Source organism: Mandrillus leucophaeus, unplaced genomic scaffold (genome assembly GCF_000951045.1).
Source record: "Mandrillus leucophaeus isolate KB7577 unplaced genomic scaffold, Mleu.le_1.0 Scaffold229, whole genome shotgun sequence".
Lineage (NCBI taxonomy): Eukaryota > Metazoa > Chordata > Mammalia > Primates > Cercopithecidae > Mandrillus > Mandrillus leucophaeus.
The window spans coordinates 2,948,680-2,967,665 of NW_012102354.1; the positions used below are offsets into that span (position 1 = coordinate 2,948,680).

At 36.4% G+C, this 18,986-nt stretch overlaps 1 protein-coding gene across 1 annotated transcript in view; it reads right to left on the reverse strand.

The window, feature by feature from the left end:
- Positions 1 to 780: 780 nt before the first annotated feature.
- The window catches only part of NRXN1 (neurexin 1), a 183,925-nt gene continuing 165,719 nt past the window's right edge, over positions 781 to 18,986 (reverse strand). The window contains exon 6 of the mRNA XM_011981602.1: positions 781 to 1,269. Coding sequence (XP_011836992.1) covers positions 962 to 1,269 — 308 coding nt within the window. The 3' untranslated portion in view covers positions 781 to 961. The remainder of the gene's footprint in view (positions 1,270 to 18,986) is intronic.

Below are 18,986 nucleotides of genomic sequence, written 5' to 3' on the forward strand. Positions count from 1 at the left end.
GGCAATTTATAATGGTGGCAAAAAAAAAAAAAAACAAATGAAATAATTGTTGCTCTGATGTCATAAAACTCCCTATACTTAGCAACACTTATAACATTGAATTTACCAAAAATGGCTGAAGAGCAGAGATATATTTTGCATTTTCTATACAACAGGCTATAAAACGTCACTTATCACAGTCCAGAAAGCACACAGAGATGGATTTTATATAAACATATGTAATAACATAATAAGCGTGCATGAAAATTTCCCAATGATTGCATCTATGCCCTCTTGTTTTTGTTTTGAAATTTTGTGTGAAAATGTGCCTTATATTTCACATTTTTGAAAATAAGGCCTCCATACTTTTTTTCCTCTCTCACAACCAGAAAGGGGCTTTTTGAATGTGTTCCTACACAAGTCTTCAAAAAAGCCAGCACTTTGTTTCAAATGCAAGTTCCAACCACTGCTCCAGTTGCACCAGGCGGCAAACTCTTAAAGGTTTGCAGGTTGAGTCACTCAAAAGGACAGTCTTCTCTGGCAATTGGACTAACTGACTTCTCAGGAAAGCGCTAGCACTTTGGCTAAATCCAGGATCATAGGTAGCTTCTTTTTTGTGTTATGCTTTGTGTTGGTTTCTGTGTTGTGCCTTGATGCTGTAATACTCCTTTGCTTTATGAATGCGTGCGGTCATCACTGTCTTTTAGAAATGTTCCAGCAACATAAAGACAAGCAGAGTAAATGAAAACACTGTGGATGTTAGGGAATTTATTGGCCCCTGTTTTTTGTTTTTTGTTTTTCTTTTTTGAGAAACAAGAGCATGAGATACTTGTTTTTATTTTTTAAAAAGTCTTTCCTTCCTGATTGCATTCCCTGTCTTCTTTTGTATGTGCTTCATAAAAAGGAAAGTAAATAAGTTTATATTATGTCTCAGATAAAATGAAGACTATTTCTATACAAGTGTCCATTTAAGATCTTGGGATCAGACGTAATACTCTTTATCCTTGTTTTTCTTATTTTTGTTGGCGCTTTTCGCACTGCTGGGTTGTTTCTCCTTTACGACAGCCCCATTGGACTGCGCTGAGTTACTGATGTAGTTTCGACTCTCGTCCACATGGTATGAGCCTTCATCCCGGTTTCTGTACTTGTACATGGCATAGAGGAGGATAAGGATGCACAGGGCGGCAGCAGCTACTATCCCAACGACCATACCCGTGGTGCTGCTGGACTCCCGGATCACTTCTGCTGAGCCTGGGTACGGCTCTCTGCCGCCTGCTCGGGTTGGGTTGGCTATAGAAAAGAGGATGAGAACAAACACAAAGTGATCATTGAGTTCACTGAATACCAGAGAGCTACATTCACATTTAGTATCTATTTCTAACAGCACCTATGTGTTAGGAAAGGTATCCTGTTGATACCTGTAGCCATCCCTCTGCCTCATGGGTACTAAAAACTAGGGACTATGATTCAAAGTTCTCTGCGAGAGATTTGTTGCTATGTCTTCTTTTTCACAAATCAATTTTGTTTACAGAGTTCTGTAAGCATTGCCCTAAATAAACCCCAATTAGCTCTAAAGGGCCATGTTGGTGGGTTAAGTGGAAAAACCACAAACCCAGCATAAAGAAAAGCAGAACAGCCCTACCCTATAATACTAGAGGGAATCATAAGAATCAAATTGGTGTTGCTCTAGAACATAGGTCTAACTAGACTGAATTAGGAAAACTAAATTTAGGACTACTTTAGAAATCATATTCCCTTGTATTTTAAAGAACACAGTATTGAACAATAAGATAATTCACACATTTTAACTGTCTGCTTTTTAAAGTATAACTTTAGTTACAGTTTTATAAATGAAAATAGACTAATTTCCATTTTGTTGGAGATTTACTAAGTATGTGTGTATTTTATTAATTGATTGGGGAGCTCCCAAGCTAAATTTTGGAGAAGAAAGTAATAAAATATTCTTTCTCAGTTTTAAATACAGTCTAGATTGATTTTTTAGTCAAAACTCAGAACTACCTAATAGATAATAATAGAAGACTGGTTAGTTTTATTCAACTGACAAAACCCTTCTTCAGTCTTCCCAAAGTATAAGTAAGGTTCTTTCTTGGATGAGAACAATGGATTTTGGGGTGCCTATATCTTCTTGAAGGCTTGGTCAGACACTGAAATTGATCGGTGGGGAAGAATGGACCTGAGATTTAATTGGTAGCTAGGAGGAGAAGGAGCAGCTTTTTTCCTCTATATATAATAAACTTTTTTGATATTAAAGGATAGAAACTGTAGAGAGAGAAGAAGATTCTATCCTACTCTGACTGTAGGTCATTTTTTTCCTTGTGAATTGTGTTTTCTGCTTTTCCCTGAATCTCTATCCTCTCACTTGTCCTACATAAAAATATCACTTTTCAGATGTAATGTTTTAAAAATGCTACAACTTTCAAAACACGATTCTTTGCCAATTATGCATAATGAACTTAAATAATCTCGATTGCATATATATTAGATAGGATGTATGTGTATAAGTGTGTGTTCGTGTGTATGTAAGAACTGAAAACTTAAGAAGACTAAAATTATGCTTTTATTTCACTACTACTAAACATCATTTAGTAATTAGTTTTAATATTTCTGCAAAAGTTCTTGTTAATTACTGGGAATCATTTTACTAAACATATGGCTCTATACGGCTCTGTAATTCCATTTTCAAATATCACCAAGATTTCTTTTGCCTAAATGTGTATGTGTGCGTGTGTTTCTGTGATTTTCCTTTCCTTCTCCAAATAAAGTCTTAACAAATATAGCCATTTCCAAGGTAGTAGCTCTCAGTCTCAAATTAGCAATATGCTATGTTCTGGTGCTACAAAACGTAGCAGGTGAAATTTTTTATGCTGAATATGTCCTTGCTTGTTTTACAAAAGCCCATGGAGTGTGCCTTAATGAAAAGCTTTGGAGTTGCTTCTGTGGCCAAGGTGGAAGGAGACAAAGACTGTAATCCACAGTATTTGATTACAGGAATTAATTTTCTCTCATGAAGAATAGAATCTCCTGCAGTAACTCTGTCACTACCTGACAAACCAAAGGCAGCACTTTCTCTTTTAAATACAGTCATCTTTGCCAAAGTGTGCCAATTAGCTCAGCTGCTTTCACTAAATGAAAACTTTCATTTTACAGAGCATTCTTTTACTATGGTGTCTCGAGAGCTAAAAAGGGAATTTTATTTAAATGTTACCTAAATCATTTTTTTCCAACCTGATGGAATGCTTTCATTTTAAACACATTTTCACAGTTACCTCACTTTTACTTTGTCTGACAGAAGGGAATAGGGAGAATGGAGATAACATTTGAATCATTTAGCTTATGACAGTAAAATTGGAGAATTGATGGAATGGAGGGTTTATATTTTGTATACTAAGAATAGACATGTATTTTTTTGATAAGGAATTGGTATCAAAAACGGACTATCTTATCAAAAAAACATTTATTTTATTTTTATCTGCTACAATATTTCTGAGAGGTTTTCAAAACAACTATGCACATAGCCTATTTGTGTTAAAATAAGAATGAGGTCACAAAGACCACAACAAAGCCTGAAATCCTGCAACTGTGCCATACACATTTGAAAACATCTCCCGTTTAAGGAAAATATTTTCTTTTTTGCAACACTAGCCAAATTGTTGCTTAAGTCATATGGGGCCTAAAAATATCTCTATACAAAACCCAGATGTAAAAATTCTAAATATCATGTTTCTTAAAAATATAACCTACAAAAGCTCTACCAAAATTAAATAAACCCAATAAACATGTTATCTTTCTTTTCCCTGATTCACATTAAAATTTTAATAACCATCATAGCAGATATTATTGTAGGTATGTTTGGAATACTCCCATGTCTGACTGATCAATATTCTTTTTCTATTTATGCTTCAAATAGGAAGGCTAAGTGAAATTTTTCTTGACTTTTCTTCTAAGACTAGAAATATTTATGTGTTGGTTGGGCAGGGTGGCTCACGACTATAATCCCAGCACTTTGGGAGGCCGAGGCAAGTGGATCACAAGGTCAAGAGATGGAGACCATCCTGGCCAACATAGTGAAACCCTGTCTCATACAAAAATTTGCTGGGTGTGGTGGTGCACACCTGTAGTCCCAGTTACTTGGGAGGCTGAGGAAGGAGAATTGCTTGAACCCGGGAGGCGGAGGTTGCAGTGAGCTGTGATCGCACCACTGCACTCCAGCCTGGCAATAGAGTGAGACTTCATCTCAAAAAAAAAAAAAAAAAGAAAAAAAATATACATTCATGTGTTAATATAAATATATATATTTATGCATTAATATAAATATATATATTTATGTGTTAATATAAATATATATATATTTATGTGCTAATGGGACATCTCTCCCAGATATGCAATAAAAGGCCGAAGACATTTAAATATATTCAGTAATTATAAATGTGGCTTCTCTTATTGTCGCTAATGATTTATTTTGATGATCACTGAAAAATCTCTGAAGAAAATTTATATTAATGTAAATATAGAGAATAGTATCAATGACTAATATGATTAAATGTCTTTTTATGTAATTTGTTCGAAATTTATATAAAAGGGAAATGCTGTCATCTCAGCCATTTACGAAAATGTGAAAAAAATAAGATAAACTTATAATTAATTTCATGGATTTAAGAATTTTGCATTCCCTCTAAACTATATAATAAACCAAATAACACATTTTAAAACAATTAAAGCCATCTGCTACATGTTTTGTTCTTAGAAGTGCTGAAATGTGAATAATGTAATTAACTAAAATTTACTTTCACCCCTTCTTTCTTTGTTCCAGCATGTGACAAAGAAACAAGTGAAAGAGAATAACTTGTTAAAAAAGATTTAACTTGTTAAAAAAAGCAAGTGAAAGAGAATAAAGGAGGAGGAGCTAAAATAATGGAATACAAACAAATAAGCTTAAGTCTTTAAGTCCTGAATCTTCAAAGATTAACTCTGATGTGTAGGTAAAATTAAGCCGACGTAGCCAGTTCGTTATATTGGGCCCAGGGATATAAGGAACTTGGATCAATGGAAAACTTCAGTAGGACTGACATGTGAGGAGAGCGAGAATGCACACCTTCATCACAATACGAAGGCTTTGACTTGTGCTGGCATTTTTAACCTAAATGATTTGGAAGCTACTGATTATTCTAGCAAGGAAACAGAGCAGTACAATAATTATGACCCATTTCATATTTGTATTCACTTCTTTCCTACTCACTTCTGAGATTCATTTAACGAAATGGCTATAGAAAAATTCCTGGGACTCTTGCACTGATAAAGCATGTTACCTTAAAGGACCACTGAAAAGTAGCTTTTAATCCTTCCTCTCTCACTCTCCTAGCATTTGGTAAGATATGGTGGTCTCTAGAAGTTTTCCACATGGTCTGCTTTGTCCCTGTAGATTTATCAAGAATCCTATGAATTTTCTTGTTTTTTTGTTGTCTAATTAACATTGTGGTAACTTAGGTAAACATAAGCTGTCAAGTGTTTGGACAGTTAGTAACGTATTTCTGCATTATAGTCTAAATCAATTTGTTCCTATCCAATGATAATTCAGATGATAATTCATTGTGGAAAATGAATAGCTAATGCTAAAGGCATATTTTAGTGCCTTATCACATAGAAAAAATAAATGCAACTGTTGCTCTGAATTAAAAATTAAAAAATAAATCTTTCAGATTTTAATTTGTCTTTTGCTGAGATAGTTATTTCAAACTACAACAACAGGAAAGGAAATCGCCCTATGTGTTATTTCTTTATTTTTGATAGTCTTTGATACTGTATCTGTGAAAGAAAATCATTTCCTCAAATTAGAACAAATTTAGATCCAATTAAGAAACACATGGGGAAAATATGTTCGAGACACATTAGACTTCAGTACAGAGCAGAGAGGGATGTCAGTGCAGGCTTCATCTCTTACCAGCTTCTTGCACCCTCTGTTGCTTCCTCCATGCTCCTCTCTATTTCTCCTCCCACTTACCCCTCTTTATCGCCTCTGTGCCTTGGTCTTCCAGCTCCCGAATTATCCTTGTGGGGGCCCTCCCCACCCCCAGGTAAATGAAGAAGGTCAGGCCAGCAGGGGTCAGGACTGTTTGCCTCTTGGATTGGTGTATTACTTAGGAAGGTGTTCAATAAACCACAAAATTTATTGTCAATTTCCTAATTTCAAAACACAATGTAAAATAATTCTTACTGGCACAAGTGTCTACGTGTGATTATTTCAGCAGAACAGGTTTTGTGTTTCATATTGACATGATTACTTTAAAATGTAACTTTCTAAATTTGCTTGCAGATAAAATTGTATGCTTTGTCAAAACAAATAATATTTGATCACTAATTTAAAAAACTTTTGTGATACATATGATGATATGATGGGGGCATATTAAGCCATTAAACTTGGCATTGTATTTATCAGTTTGCATTGTTTGATTATATCTAATCATACCTTAGCGTATGCAAATAGAAGTTAAAGATTGCAATTACTGAGGACAATGATTCACAACTGAAGTGCTACAATACTAAGCAATTTGAAAGGTACATTTTTGAATATTAATAAATTTTTCCAAGGAGATTTCACTTTGCAGTGGTAAGTGACATCCTTCATTTTTCTTTCTGAAATTGGAAACACAGCAATCAATTATTGTCATTAAAGAAAACTGCTCTTGATCTATGTTTTTGCAACTCTGCATGATAAATGGTGTTTATAATCCTAATTCCTGATATAGAATGGGGTTTGGTGGGTGGTGGGACCTTGTCTTTCTATTGACAAGTTCACCAAGGCATTAGCATGCCATCAGATGCTCTTTTTATCACTCAAATTGTCACTTTTATGAAATTATTTTGTATACTTGAATGAGCTTTTCTTCCACTGTAATCTTATATATATATATTGGTTCCAAAGTTAACTTTCAAGGTTAGATTGTAGTTTCTAGGTAATTTTTTGGGCTTGTTTTATTTCTTCAGTATAGACTGTTAATGTATGTGTATGTCGTCAACTATGAACCTGGCACACCAAGGATAAAGTAAGAGTATCATTATAACCTGATGACAATGAAAATTCAGCTTTTGAGCTTTGAGAAAAAGATTGTAAGAAACTACCAGTCTTAGGAAATAAAAAAGAATAAAACATGCTAGTGGTTAAAAAACAAACAAATACAGGTTATATAGTTAAGATCAAGAGGGGATCATAAAGGATCATTAAACTCCATAATGCCCAGCATATATCATTCTGCTAACCAGAATTGTTAGATGTCCTGTCTTGTAATGATCCTTTTAAAAAAAAACTCTTGGCAAGAAGCATTTACTGAATTTCTTCTCACTAAGAGTTTCTGACCAGTCTTTCTGGTTTTCTCATAAATTAAGCTTAAAGTAATAGATTTTAAATTTCTGTCTCCACCCCACCTAGGAAAAAGAATTGCCTAAAATGATCTCATTAGGCCAGGGTTCTATACTGTGTCTAATAGATGTAGAAGTTATTATAATTCTAGGCTAGCCTTGAAAATTATTTTGGATTTATAGGGGAAGATTTGACTTTTCCAGTACTCAGTTTCATTAATACTGTGAAAAGAAAATTGGAATTGTAGCCTCCTGGGGTGTTTGTGAATTGAGATTAGCACAGTTTTTCTCTTCCCCATTTGGAAAAAAAACAACTCAAAGTTTATTACTTTTTCCCATTTGTTTGCTTCAATACAATGTAGGCCAGAAGAAACAATTATGATGCATTCATTCATAAGAAGCCATGTTTAAATGCTACATTTGTAGGAAAGCAGGTACACAGTGATTTATATGACATGCATTAATTTCGACTCATGCTGTGGTTTTGTGAGAAGTGAGGGATGCTGGATGTTTCAAATTCCCTCCATTCTCCCTCCCACCAACTCCACCTATGCCTGCACATTCTTAAGTTCACTTATGGAGGTCAGACAAGTCTTGAGAGAGGACATGTCTGACACATCTTAGCCCTTCCCCAATACACCGGAGATTTAGAAATAACTTGGAAATCAATAAACCTTTGCTACCTGCCTGGCTGCTGTCTCTGACATTTTCCTCTGCTTCTTTCAAAACCACCAAAGCATGCGTTTGAAGGGCAGTTAAGGGGCCACCACTCTGATATTGAGAGGTTCATTATCTTCTCCAGAGATCTAGGTATTGAATGGGAAGGGATGCTATACACCGGAAAACTCATCACGTGCCTGCACTATAGAGAAACCCAACTAGGACAGGCTGCTACCTCAAATGGTACCACATGGAACAGAGGAGACAATGGACGTCCACACTCTGTATGACCTTGGTGACACTGAAAATGAATAAGCAGGGAACATGCACAATCTCCCTCATCTCCAGGGGGAGCCATAGGATCATGCTGTTTACAAATCTTATTCTTCAATTATTCAGTATGTTGTAAACTATATGTCTACAGCTTAGTCATCTATAAGCTTCATAGACTTTTTTACATAGTCATTGTATCCTTGTGGTTTGCATCCATTGTGGTGCAATGTCCTTACTATTCTCATGGCCATTCATAGTCTGTTCACAGCCACCAACTCCAATTTGTCTTCCATATTTGTCAAAGGAAGTTACAGTCATATATTATTGCTGTCCCCAAGTCCCCACATACCCACAACAGTTCAACTTTTATGCCTTGCTCATATAACCTTTTATCTCCTCCCTGTTTAAATCGTACTTATTTTCTCAAAACTTGGCTCAAATATCCCATCTTTTATGATTTTTTTCTCTAATACCCTCCTTCTATCAACAAATATATAATGAGCTATAGTTAACATTCCAGGGACTATATGAGGTCTTGAGGGTATAGGAGATAACCAAACAAACTTGATGTATATGTCCTCATGGACCTTAAAATATAGTGAGGCAGAGAGACATAAGAGAAGGAATCACACAGTTAAAGTAACAGCTGGGATATGCATGACGAAGGAAAACTGTAGGTACCATGCAGGAGTAGGACAAAGGTTTCTGATTGCAACTGCAGAATCAGAAAGATCTTTCTGAATTTGTGACACTTATGATAAAAATTAGTGGAGAGTAGTCAAGTGAAAGTGGGCAGAGGAGTCTACAAATAACATGTCGAATGACCTTGAGGAAACAGAGTTTACTTTTCAGGAATTAAAGAACAGTTTGGGCCGGGTGTGGTGGCTCAAGCCTGTAATCCCAGCACTTTGGGAGGCCGAGACGGGCGGATCACGAGGTCAGGAGATCGAGACCATCCAGGCTAACACGGTGAAACCCCGTCTCTACTAAAAATACAAAAAATTAGCCGGGCGAGGTGGCGGGCGCCTGTAGTCCCAGCTACTCGGGAGGCTGAGGCAGGAGAATGGTTATGAATCCAGGAGGCGGAGCTTGCAGTGAGCTGAGATCCAGCCACTGAACTCCAGCCTGGGCGACAGAGCGAGACTCCGTCTCAAAAAAAACAAAAAAACAAAAAACCAAAAAAACAGAGTGGCTGTAGCACAGTGAGATTAAAGGGAGAGGGAGAAGAAATTTCAAGGTGGACATGAAATTTATCACAGAGACTGCAGACTATGGAATAACGCCATAATAATAAGATGAGCGTATTTGACCCCATAAATAACAATTTTATGTGACAAAAGCCATAGTATCATTAACAAAATGAAAATGACAAAGGAGGGGGAAATATCTGTAGTACATATGATGGACCAAGAGTAAATACCTCTAAAATACAGAGTGTGTGTCACTGATAGGAAAAAAGACAAACAACCTACCAGAAGTATGGAGAAAAATACACACAAGCAAGTGGAGAAGAGATCTCAGTGCTGGTGAGAATATTCTTAATAATTGTTTGATTGTTATTAGAAAGGAATCCAATAACATCTATTAAATTTTTTAAATAAATAAATTCTCTCAACCGTATATCACATCACTAATTTTAACGTTAATTCTATACTATTGTAAAATCTCACTTAAATATTTCATTCAATTGTTTTGTCTTTTTTCAACTACATTGTTGGTCCTTTGACAGTTTCCTGTGACTTTGTTTCTTTTTCTTATTAGTTCTCTTACCTTCCAAACTCTAACGAAGATTGAACACACTGGCTGAAAACTGTATGTTGTATGTATAATTAGAAGAAAAAATTTGTAAGTTGATAAAATTTCAAGGGCAAACTAGGTTGAATCTAATCATTAAAGTGTGAAAGCCAAGAACTGTGGCTCACAACTGTAATCGCAGCACTTTGAGAGGCTGAGATGGGGGATTGCTTGAAGCCAGGTGTTCAAGACCAGCCTGGGAAAGAGAGCAAGACACTGTCTCTAGAAAAAATTAAAACAAACATTAGTTGGGCATAGTGGTGCACACCTGTAGTCCTAGCTACTCAAGAGTCTGAGGTAGGAGGGTCACTTGAGTCCAGGAGTTTAAGAATACAATGAGCCACGATCATGTCACTGCCCTCCAGCCTGGGAGACAGAGCAAGAAAGTGAGAGACCCTCGATTTTAAAGTTTTGAGTAAAAGTGCTAAGCAAGGGGGCTGAACACTGACATTAACATCGCATATTTCTTTATAAAATATTTTAACTCACTATTTCTCTAACCTTAAACCTTTGTAATATCTTCAGTATAAAGGATAAATGTAATATTTATTTCATTAAATCAGAAATCATTTCTTCTGTGCTTGGGAGAATTGGGATCAATGTACAATAATTAAAATATTGTATCTGCTTTCCCTATGCTTCAAGGTAATATGTCACTTAATCCCAATGACTAAAGTCACTAAGCTATTTAAAGTTAACTGAGTCATCAGTCTGCAGTTTGATTCATTTGGATGCCTTATTTACATCACCATCATCTGACACCCACAGTATTGCAAATAGTTGACAGCTAACTTGGGGCTCTTTTTTCAATTCAGAGTACTTGTAGAAATTTCTAGGGTGCTTTTCAGTCCTGTTGCTATTGGAATTGAAAAGGGTCTCATTACTCTGGCACAACTTTCCATAATTGTCAAGCAGAAGAAAGCCACATAGGCAATAACTGAGAAAATCAGTTTCAAAACTAGGGAGCCCAGAGAGTCTGTATATGTTTTTCATCAAAATGTATTACATTCCAGAAAAATGCAAGAAGAGTTATATTTTGAAATGTAGATGATATTCCTTATTAACTGATTTCTACTCAACTAAGCTTCTTGATACCAAAATAGCTTCTCTTCCTGGGAGCTCATTGACTACAACATCCAAAAATATATACATCCAGAAATCACTTTTCTTAAGATCACTTTCCTTTTATATATATAGAAATTTGAATAATCTATCTTTACAGAAAATGAGTTTTATTCCACAAAATCCTTAAGGCTTGAAACTAGAAATTTTTTGAAAACCTGGTTTATAGTAAGACAAAAATGGCAACATTATAGCTAGAGTAATGAGGAGTATAAGTGTGAATGTGTGTGCATGTGTGTGCATGTGTGTACATGTGAATATTGCACCATTCCTTCCAATTGTCTATCAGAAGTTGCTGAGGTTGCTGGGCATAGTAATTCATGCCTGTAATCCCAGTGCTTTGGGAGGCTGAGTCGGGGAGTAATGCCTGAGGCCAACAGTTTCAGACCAGCCTGGGCAACAAAGGGAGGAGATTCTGTCTCTACAAAAAATATAAAAAATTAGCCCCGCATGGTGGTGCATGCCTGTGTCTCAGCTACTGGGGAGACTGAGGTGGGAGGATCACTTGAGCCCAGCAGTTTGGGGTGCAGTGAGCCATAATTTCGGCATGACACTCCTGCTGGGCAATAGAGAACCTAATTAAAGAAAATGCTGAAGTCATTCTTCCCTTCTCTTCCTTTTTCCTTTCCTTTCCTTTCCTTTTTCCTTCCCTTTCCTTTCTCTTTTCATTTCCTTTTTCCTTTCCTTTCCTTTCTCTTTTCCTTTCCTTTTTCCTTTCCTTTCCTTCCTCCCTTCCTCCTTTCCAAATTAATAGGTAAAGCCAAGCTATTAAATAGTTCTAGGAAAACTTTAGCAATAACTTGGGTGTGAACTTACTTAAGTATCAAAACCCTTATCAAAACCTTCTTTCTTACTTTCTTCCATATATTTTAACATTACTCAGTCGTCAACTGTGATGCTTAACACAGCTACTATGACTTCCCTGCAACACCTATATTTTGTTTCTTATTTTATTTAGTTAACAACTACTACTTTTACTATTATTCTCTGGTAGTTGCTGTGCTGTACGCTTTACACATAAATTTTATCTAATTTATTCCTTGTAACACTCTGTGGTGTAGGCATTATCATTACAGGAAAGAAAACTAAGTCTCAAAGAGATTAGGCTATTTAGACTTTATAAATGGCACAGCTAAAATTCAAACTCAGGTCTGTCTACGGCTACTAACCTTTTATATACTCAGTGTATATGCATTTACCACTGTGGATCAATTTGTTATTGTTTCTGATTTTATTCCTGCATTAAGAGTAAAAACAGTTAGCACTTTAGGTGTATTTTCTAAGCAGTTGCCCAGTTCTACCCCTTCCAGCCACATTCCTCTTCACCTGCTGCCAACTCTCTGCCCTTTGCTGTGGGAGTTAACATTCCCACAGAATCTTCGAAAAGCAGTGAAGAGTGGTAAAAAGAATATCAAATTATAGATTAGGTTCTAGTCTAGGTCCTGTACCTAACTTTTTGAGTGACAGTTCGCAGTTCATTATCCTCTGCTAACATTGTTTTATCAGAAACATGATAATGACACATAAATTATTTATATCCCAGGGTTACTGTGGGCATCAGATCAGGTAGGGCATTCAATATGAAAGTATCTGAGGAGGATGAGGACTTTGTAAAAACAGTGATCATCTGATTGTTTTCTCTACATCTTCCACACAAAAGGTACTGAATCAGCAGCTGTCCCAACAATTACACAGTTCTGCAATATGTACCACACACAGTGTCTCAATCAGCTGCGGCGGTGACCATCAAGGACATTATCTCCCTGGGAGTAGTTGTATTTGAGGACTTCCCTTCATGAATGGAAGCCTTGTGAATTCAGGTGGCAAAAATGGTCATTTGCATCGTAGGACATGTTGTTTCAGGCCATTCATTGTGGTGCTGCATGTGGAGCTTGTTTCTATTTTTCTGTGAGACATTCTATCTTTAATGGATCAGTGCTCTCTGGCTCCTATGGTTGGAGTGAATTACATTTCTCTCTCTTTCAAAATTTTATTATGGTATTTTATGTTTTAGGTGTCATAAAATCAATCATCTAAGACTATTCTTTGGTAATAAATAGCTGACAGCAAGGCTTATTATATTGGTAAAAACTCCTTTGATTAGGTTTCATTGTTTCTTTCTAAAATTGTTAAGTCAATTTTCCCCCACTTCCTTCCCTGCTCTGGAATTGCACAGTGTACTCTGGATGAAATCCAAAGTAGACTTTCCACTGCAGAGTTGCATGCTGGGTCCTAGGTGCACCCCTCCTCCACCAGGGTGCCCACACAGCATCTATATAAACCAGAGTCATTCTGTGTAATGGGGCAGTGTACAATTTTCCTGATTTAGAACTGGGTCTGTTCGCTTTGGGTGATCATCTTTATATTCCTGTCATGAAGCTACTGCTGTCTCAATTTTCTTTTGTTGGGAAAAGATCATATTCTTTTTGGTGAAAGAACAATAGCTAAGGTGAAAGATTAGACAACTTCCCCTCTGAGCCCATTAGAGAGAAGTGTGTCAAGTCTAGCATTAGGAAATATGAAAGACAAGGCATCCATCATGGTGGGGAGGCTATGTGGGTAGGTGTGCCTGGTAAGTCACGCTGCTGGGAGCATTCCTGAGTGTCCTAGGAAGGAAGCAGGAAAGTTAATCATTTCTTCTCTCAAAAGCACTCTCCCTTTCTCTCTCTCTCTTTTTGTTTAGTATAAAAAGCCTAATTTTTTTTTCCTCCACAAATAAAATAAGAAGAGCAGAGGATATGTGCTCTCCTCCTACCACAGGAACCTAAATTTATCCAGCTAAAGCATTGCTCCTGTCTTAGTAGCTAGTGAGAAAAGTTTTATGCTGATAGAATTTAGAAATACTTTGAAAAACTTGCTAGATGCTAAAGTATCCATCAGTAACATTTCCTTTTCATGTTTGGGGATATTTCCATTTATGATATGGTTTACTATTTAGTTAATTTGCTGGTACTACTAATAAAAGCTAATTTATATTATCAAAGCTTAGACTATGTTAAGTGCTTTAGATGCGTTGTCTCATTTTTATCAGTGCAGCAATGTCATGAGTATTGAACACTATTCCTTTCATTTTGCAGATGTAAAAAGTTGAGTACACAGAGATTCAATGATTTGCCTCTAATTACACAGTAGGTGGCCGAATTGAGATTTGAACACAGGCATTGGGATTTCTCAAGTTTACTCAATGAAACAAAATATTTTAGTGTGTCCTTAGATGTGAGAACATCAGTATTTTTCTTTCTCCTATTTTCTTTCTTTCTTTTTTTTTTTAGTGTAATTAATGGCCTCTGGCTGTACTGGCATCTTTAATACATCATTTTTAACCTGGAAAATTAATAAAGTATTCTGGTCTATGCTATTATATTGCCAGTGCCAGGCTTCTTATAACAATTTGTTTATGACTAAGGAGCAACTCATGATGAGAGTGATCTAATCGACAAGTTACTGTGTTGAGATGAGAGCTGAAGGCTAAAGCCAAATGTAGCATTTGCTGCTCCGTGGAGCATATGCGCCAACAATGGAAGCATATTGGCTCCTCACGGAGGCAGCATGTCCTGTAGATTGGAATTCAGAATATGCTGGCTTACCTCGGATGTCATCTGAGCAAATGTAATTAATGAAGTACCAAGAAAACGCCACAGGAAGCCAATTTCATTATCAAAACAGGTATTTGACACAAATTACAAGACAACCTGACTTTATCCTTCCTGGATTTCATGTTTTTGTAAGAGATAAACTTACCTTATATTTTTTCTAAACTTGTGCTACATTCCTCCCTTCAAGGTGGTTAAATATTTCAGAGCATGGATGTGCATCTTGTTGTCTTCTTCCGAAGCTCAACAGGACATGTGCCATACTGTTAAAAGGCTCTTATATTTTAGCATCTTCCAATAAGAAATTGCGATGTGAAACTGGTTATTAATGCTCTAAGGCTGGATACAGGTTGCCTAAAAACTTATGCTGTACTCATTACTGAACAGAGTTTTCTGTTTCTTATTGTAGTAGGTTTCTGTATTAGCAGCCATCTATTTTTTACAGACTTCAGGTAAATGCTTAATCTCCCTTAGCAAACTCAGTTATATGCTAAGTAATTATTTTAAGTGGCCAATCATATGTTAGTTAAGACATTTTAATACAGCCCATTCTCTCTAATGCCTAAAGAGACTGTGCTGATTTTTTACTCTGATCAAATGCGCAATGCCTTATGAAGGACCTCACTACAAGGCAGAATACTGCCTCCAATGGCACACAACCAATGCTAGTAGCAGCGGGTCCTTCACCTATCATTGGATGTGTCACAATTATTTGTTAAACCCTTAGTATGTGGTATGTGCCAGACACTGTGCCAAGCATTATGTATGAATCCTCTTTTTCCAATCTCATAATTAACCCTATTCTCCCCTATTTTACAGACAAGGAAACTGAGCATCAAAACTACTAAGTAACTTTCCCAAGATCAGGAAAAGGCTGCATCTCAAACTAGTTCTATATAATTACAAAGTCCTGGCCATAACTAATATTCATTTCTGGTGGCATGTCACAATTCTTTTAAAATGTTAAGAGCTTTTCTAAAGTGTGACAATCATTGTTTTTTTAAAAAAAAGTCCAAACCTCACAAAAGGGTAAAAATAGTTCAATTAAATACAAATTCCTATATTCTAAAAAACAAAATAAAACAAAAAGACACATGTATATGCACACACATACACACACACACACACAAAATACCTTTTGCTCGTGATTTTGTTTCCTGCTGGACTGCTGGTAGAAACTAATTTTGTTTAATAAAAACTGGTTGCTGGGAAAGTTGATCTCAACTTAACCAAACAAAGATAGGCTTCTTCCTGCCTCTGGTCCCCTGGCTTTCCATTTCTTAGGGCATTTGTAACTTCAAATACTTTATCTGTCCCTTTGATGTGTAAATATGCAGGACTTGGGAGCCATCTCTTTGTAATATAAACATCAAAGAAGATAGCACCCTATCTCCTAATTTCTGTGGGAAGGGTAGGAGCCTAACTTCAGTGGGCTCTTGGCTCCAAGTTGTTAAACTACCCCCTGTCATGAAAACATGAGATACTTTGTTTACATTTCCTTTGAGTGAAGCCCATTTGCAAGCACACTTGGTCCCAAATCCATCCATTCTAGCAATTAAATATTCTCCATCCTTCTTGTTTGTTTGTTTTCAGTGAGTTGTGCTCAGGCTGAACTCTGGCCCACCTCCCCTATTGCGATAGCCTTCACTAAATCTTCCTTGCCTGTTTAACTTTGTTCAATGTAATTTTTAATCTGACTTTACTGCCTTCAGAAAAGCAGGGGGAAAGTGAATAAAAATGACATGTGATAACTCTCTTCTACTTTAACTATGTACCATTTACTTTTACTCCAGTGTTCTGAATAATTAGCTATATATGGAAAAAACATTTCCTACACCAGCATGTTGCACCCTGAAACCCGTCTAGCACATCGGTTTCCAACTCCAGTTGCCCCATCCTGCACCTGAATGATGAGCTGAGCCCTCAGCACTGATTCTGGCCTGGTACTCAAGAGAAGCTCTAGATATTCCCTCAAATGGAACACTCATTGCCACAGTTTTTCTGGCTGCGGCTCAAAATCCTCCATTTTGATAGCAATGTGTTGCCTATTATGGGCTAATTAAAGTCACTTTTGAATAATTACATAATAAATAACACATATTTAAATGTAGAACAAAATTATTTTCTAGTCGAGCTCTAAAAATATGATCTAGCAAGATAGTCCTTTAAATGATCGTGATACTTATTTAATGAAAAGATGCACCTTGTTCAATATACATATCTTTATTCCTGATGTGGTTAATGATATCAATTCAATAGAAATCCCTTGATCTTTTCTCAAAACAGCACACTGTAAAACCACTCAAATTGCATGGTAATTGCAACAAATTTAGCTTAATGAATAGTAATACATGTAAAGAATATGACATGAAATTATTTAAATGAACTTTTGAAAAATCGATTCTATATTTGTGAGGTGCCTGAATTTTAGGAAAAACCTTCTGCATTCCAAGAAATTATAAGCCCACCTCTTCTTAACTAGAGAATACACCTGCTCTCTCATACTGCATGACGTGACTTAATCTCTCTGAATCTCTCTGAATCTCTTTAGCTATGAAAATGCTTCATAGTTTCACAAAACAATGACATGGAATAATGTTTGTAAAGGACTGAGAACACAGAATAAATCTTCACCAAATACTAGTTATTATTGCTATTTTTCATTGCTTATATAATCTGAACCTTGATCAACATGATTCCTCTGATAGGCAATCAACCGTTGTCTTTTGAGTGGTTGTACTGATGACCTCACCTCTTGTGTTTCAGCTAAAGAGATGCCACAAAAATGGGTGATGCTTTTCTTTTTCCCTATGACTAATGAGATATTTTATTATTCAATGGAGTTTTTCTTTTCCAAGTTTGACAAAAGTTTAATTGATTTGAAAGTGGCTAATATCCCATTAGCTACCCATCCCTTAACCACTCACAGAGAATCTTAGCACTGTAAATCTAACAGGAAATTGTCCTTCCTAAACAGGGCACCCAGAAAACAGGAAGCAGGTCCAATTCCCTTTGTAACAAATGATAAATTAGAGTTATTTATTAGGGACCTCCTACAGCAAAGAGGGTCATTATCTTCATTTAAGATCTTGAGTATCAACATAAAACTCACCTTTTACAAACTTCTTCAGGAGTTTTGAGAAAGGGCTCTATTCGGAAGAGGGCCCCCAAACTAAGAGATACTGAGATGATTAAAGACCTTCTTGGAACTTAAGTGGTTTTGCAGTGTTGCCATTTTGTCAATTTACTAAGTGGATCTAAAATGTAAAATTTCAAAGACATGTTTTACAAAAACTTTGATTCATGTGAAAAACGAAGTCTTGGAAAATACGTGTTTGTGTGTGTGTGTGTAAAAATAATAGTAATAACAGCAAACACTCATATAACACTTATTTTGAGCAAAACATTTTTCTATAACACACTTTTCATATATTAACTCCAGCAATCACATATCTAGGCTGAGAAAAAAAATCACAGAAGGTGTAAATGTTTTGTGAGAAAAATTATGAAAAAAAATGTTATCTCTCATGTGTCTAGGCTTCTTAAACTGGGCAGCCTAGGACAATAGTGACCTGTGACCTTGTTACCAATAGCTGGTTCATATTTCTACCTGTTCACTAACAGCTGGGGTTCAGTTAGCCCTCCTCAAGCACATCGCCAATATTTTGTATTCTGAATCCATTCTTTTGTATTCTGAAACTAATTATATCAATGTGAAGTTATCATCCTATGCTAACTGTGCAGGACAGTGTGGCTGAAACAAGTATAATTGAGTTCCATGTGTTCCCACCCAGAAGGTTGACCCTGATCTAGTTTTAACACGTACAGTTCCCATCAGGAGGCCTGAGTGGTTTCATCGGTGGCCCACCAATTTTCAGCCAGGAAAAGTAACAACAACATGTAAAAGGGAAAATAGCTTGGAATTTCTTTTGTATAACTGAACTGGGGGAAAAAGCCACCATTTGTGTTCTACTTCATGTCAGACATTGCAATAAATGCCTTCAATATATTAATTAATATAGAACTGAAGGCCAGGCGCGGTGGCTCAAGCCTGTAATCCCAGCACTTTGGGAGGCCGAGACGGGCGGATCACGAGGTCAGGAGATCGTGACCATCCTGGCTAACACGGTGAAACCCCATTTCTACTAAAAAATACAAAAAACTAGCCGGGTGAAGTGGCGGGCGCCTGTG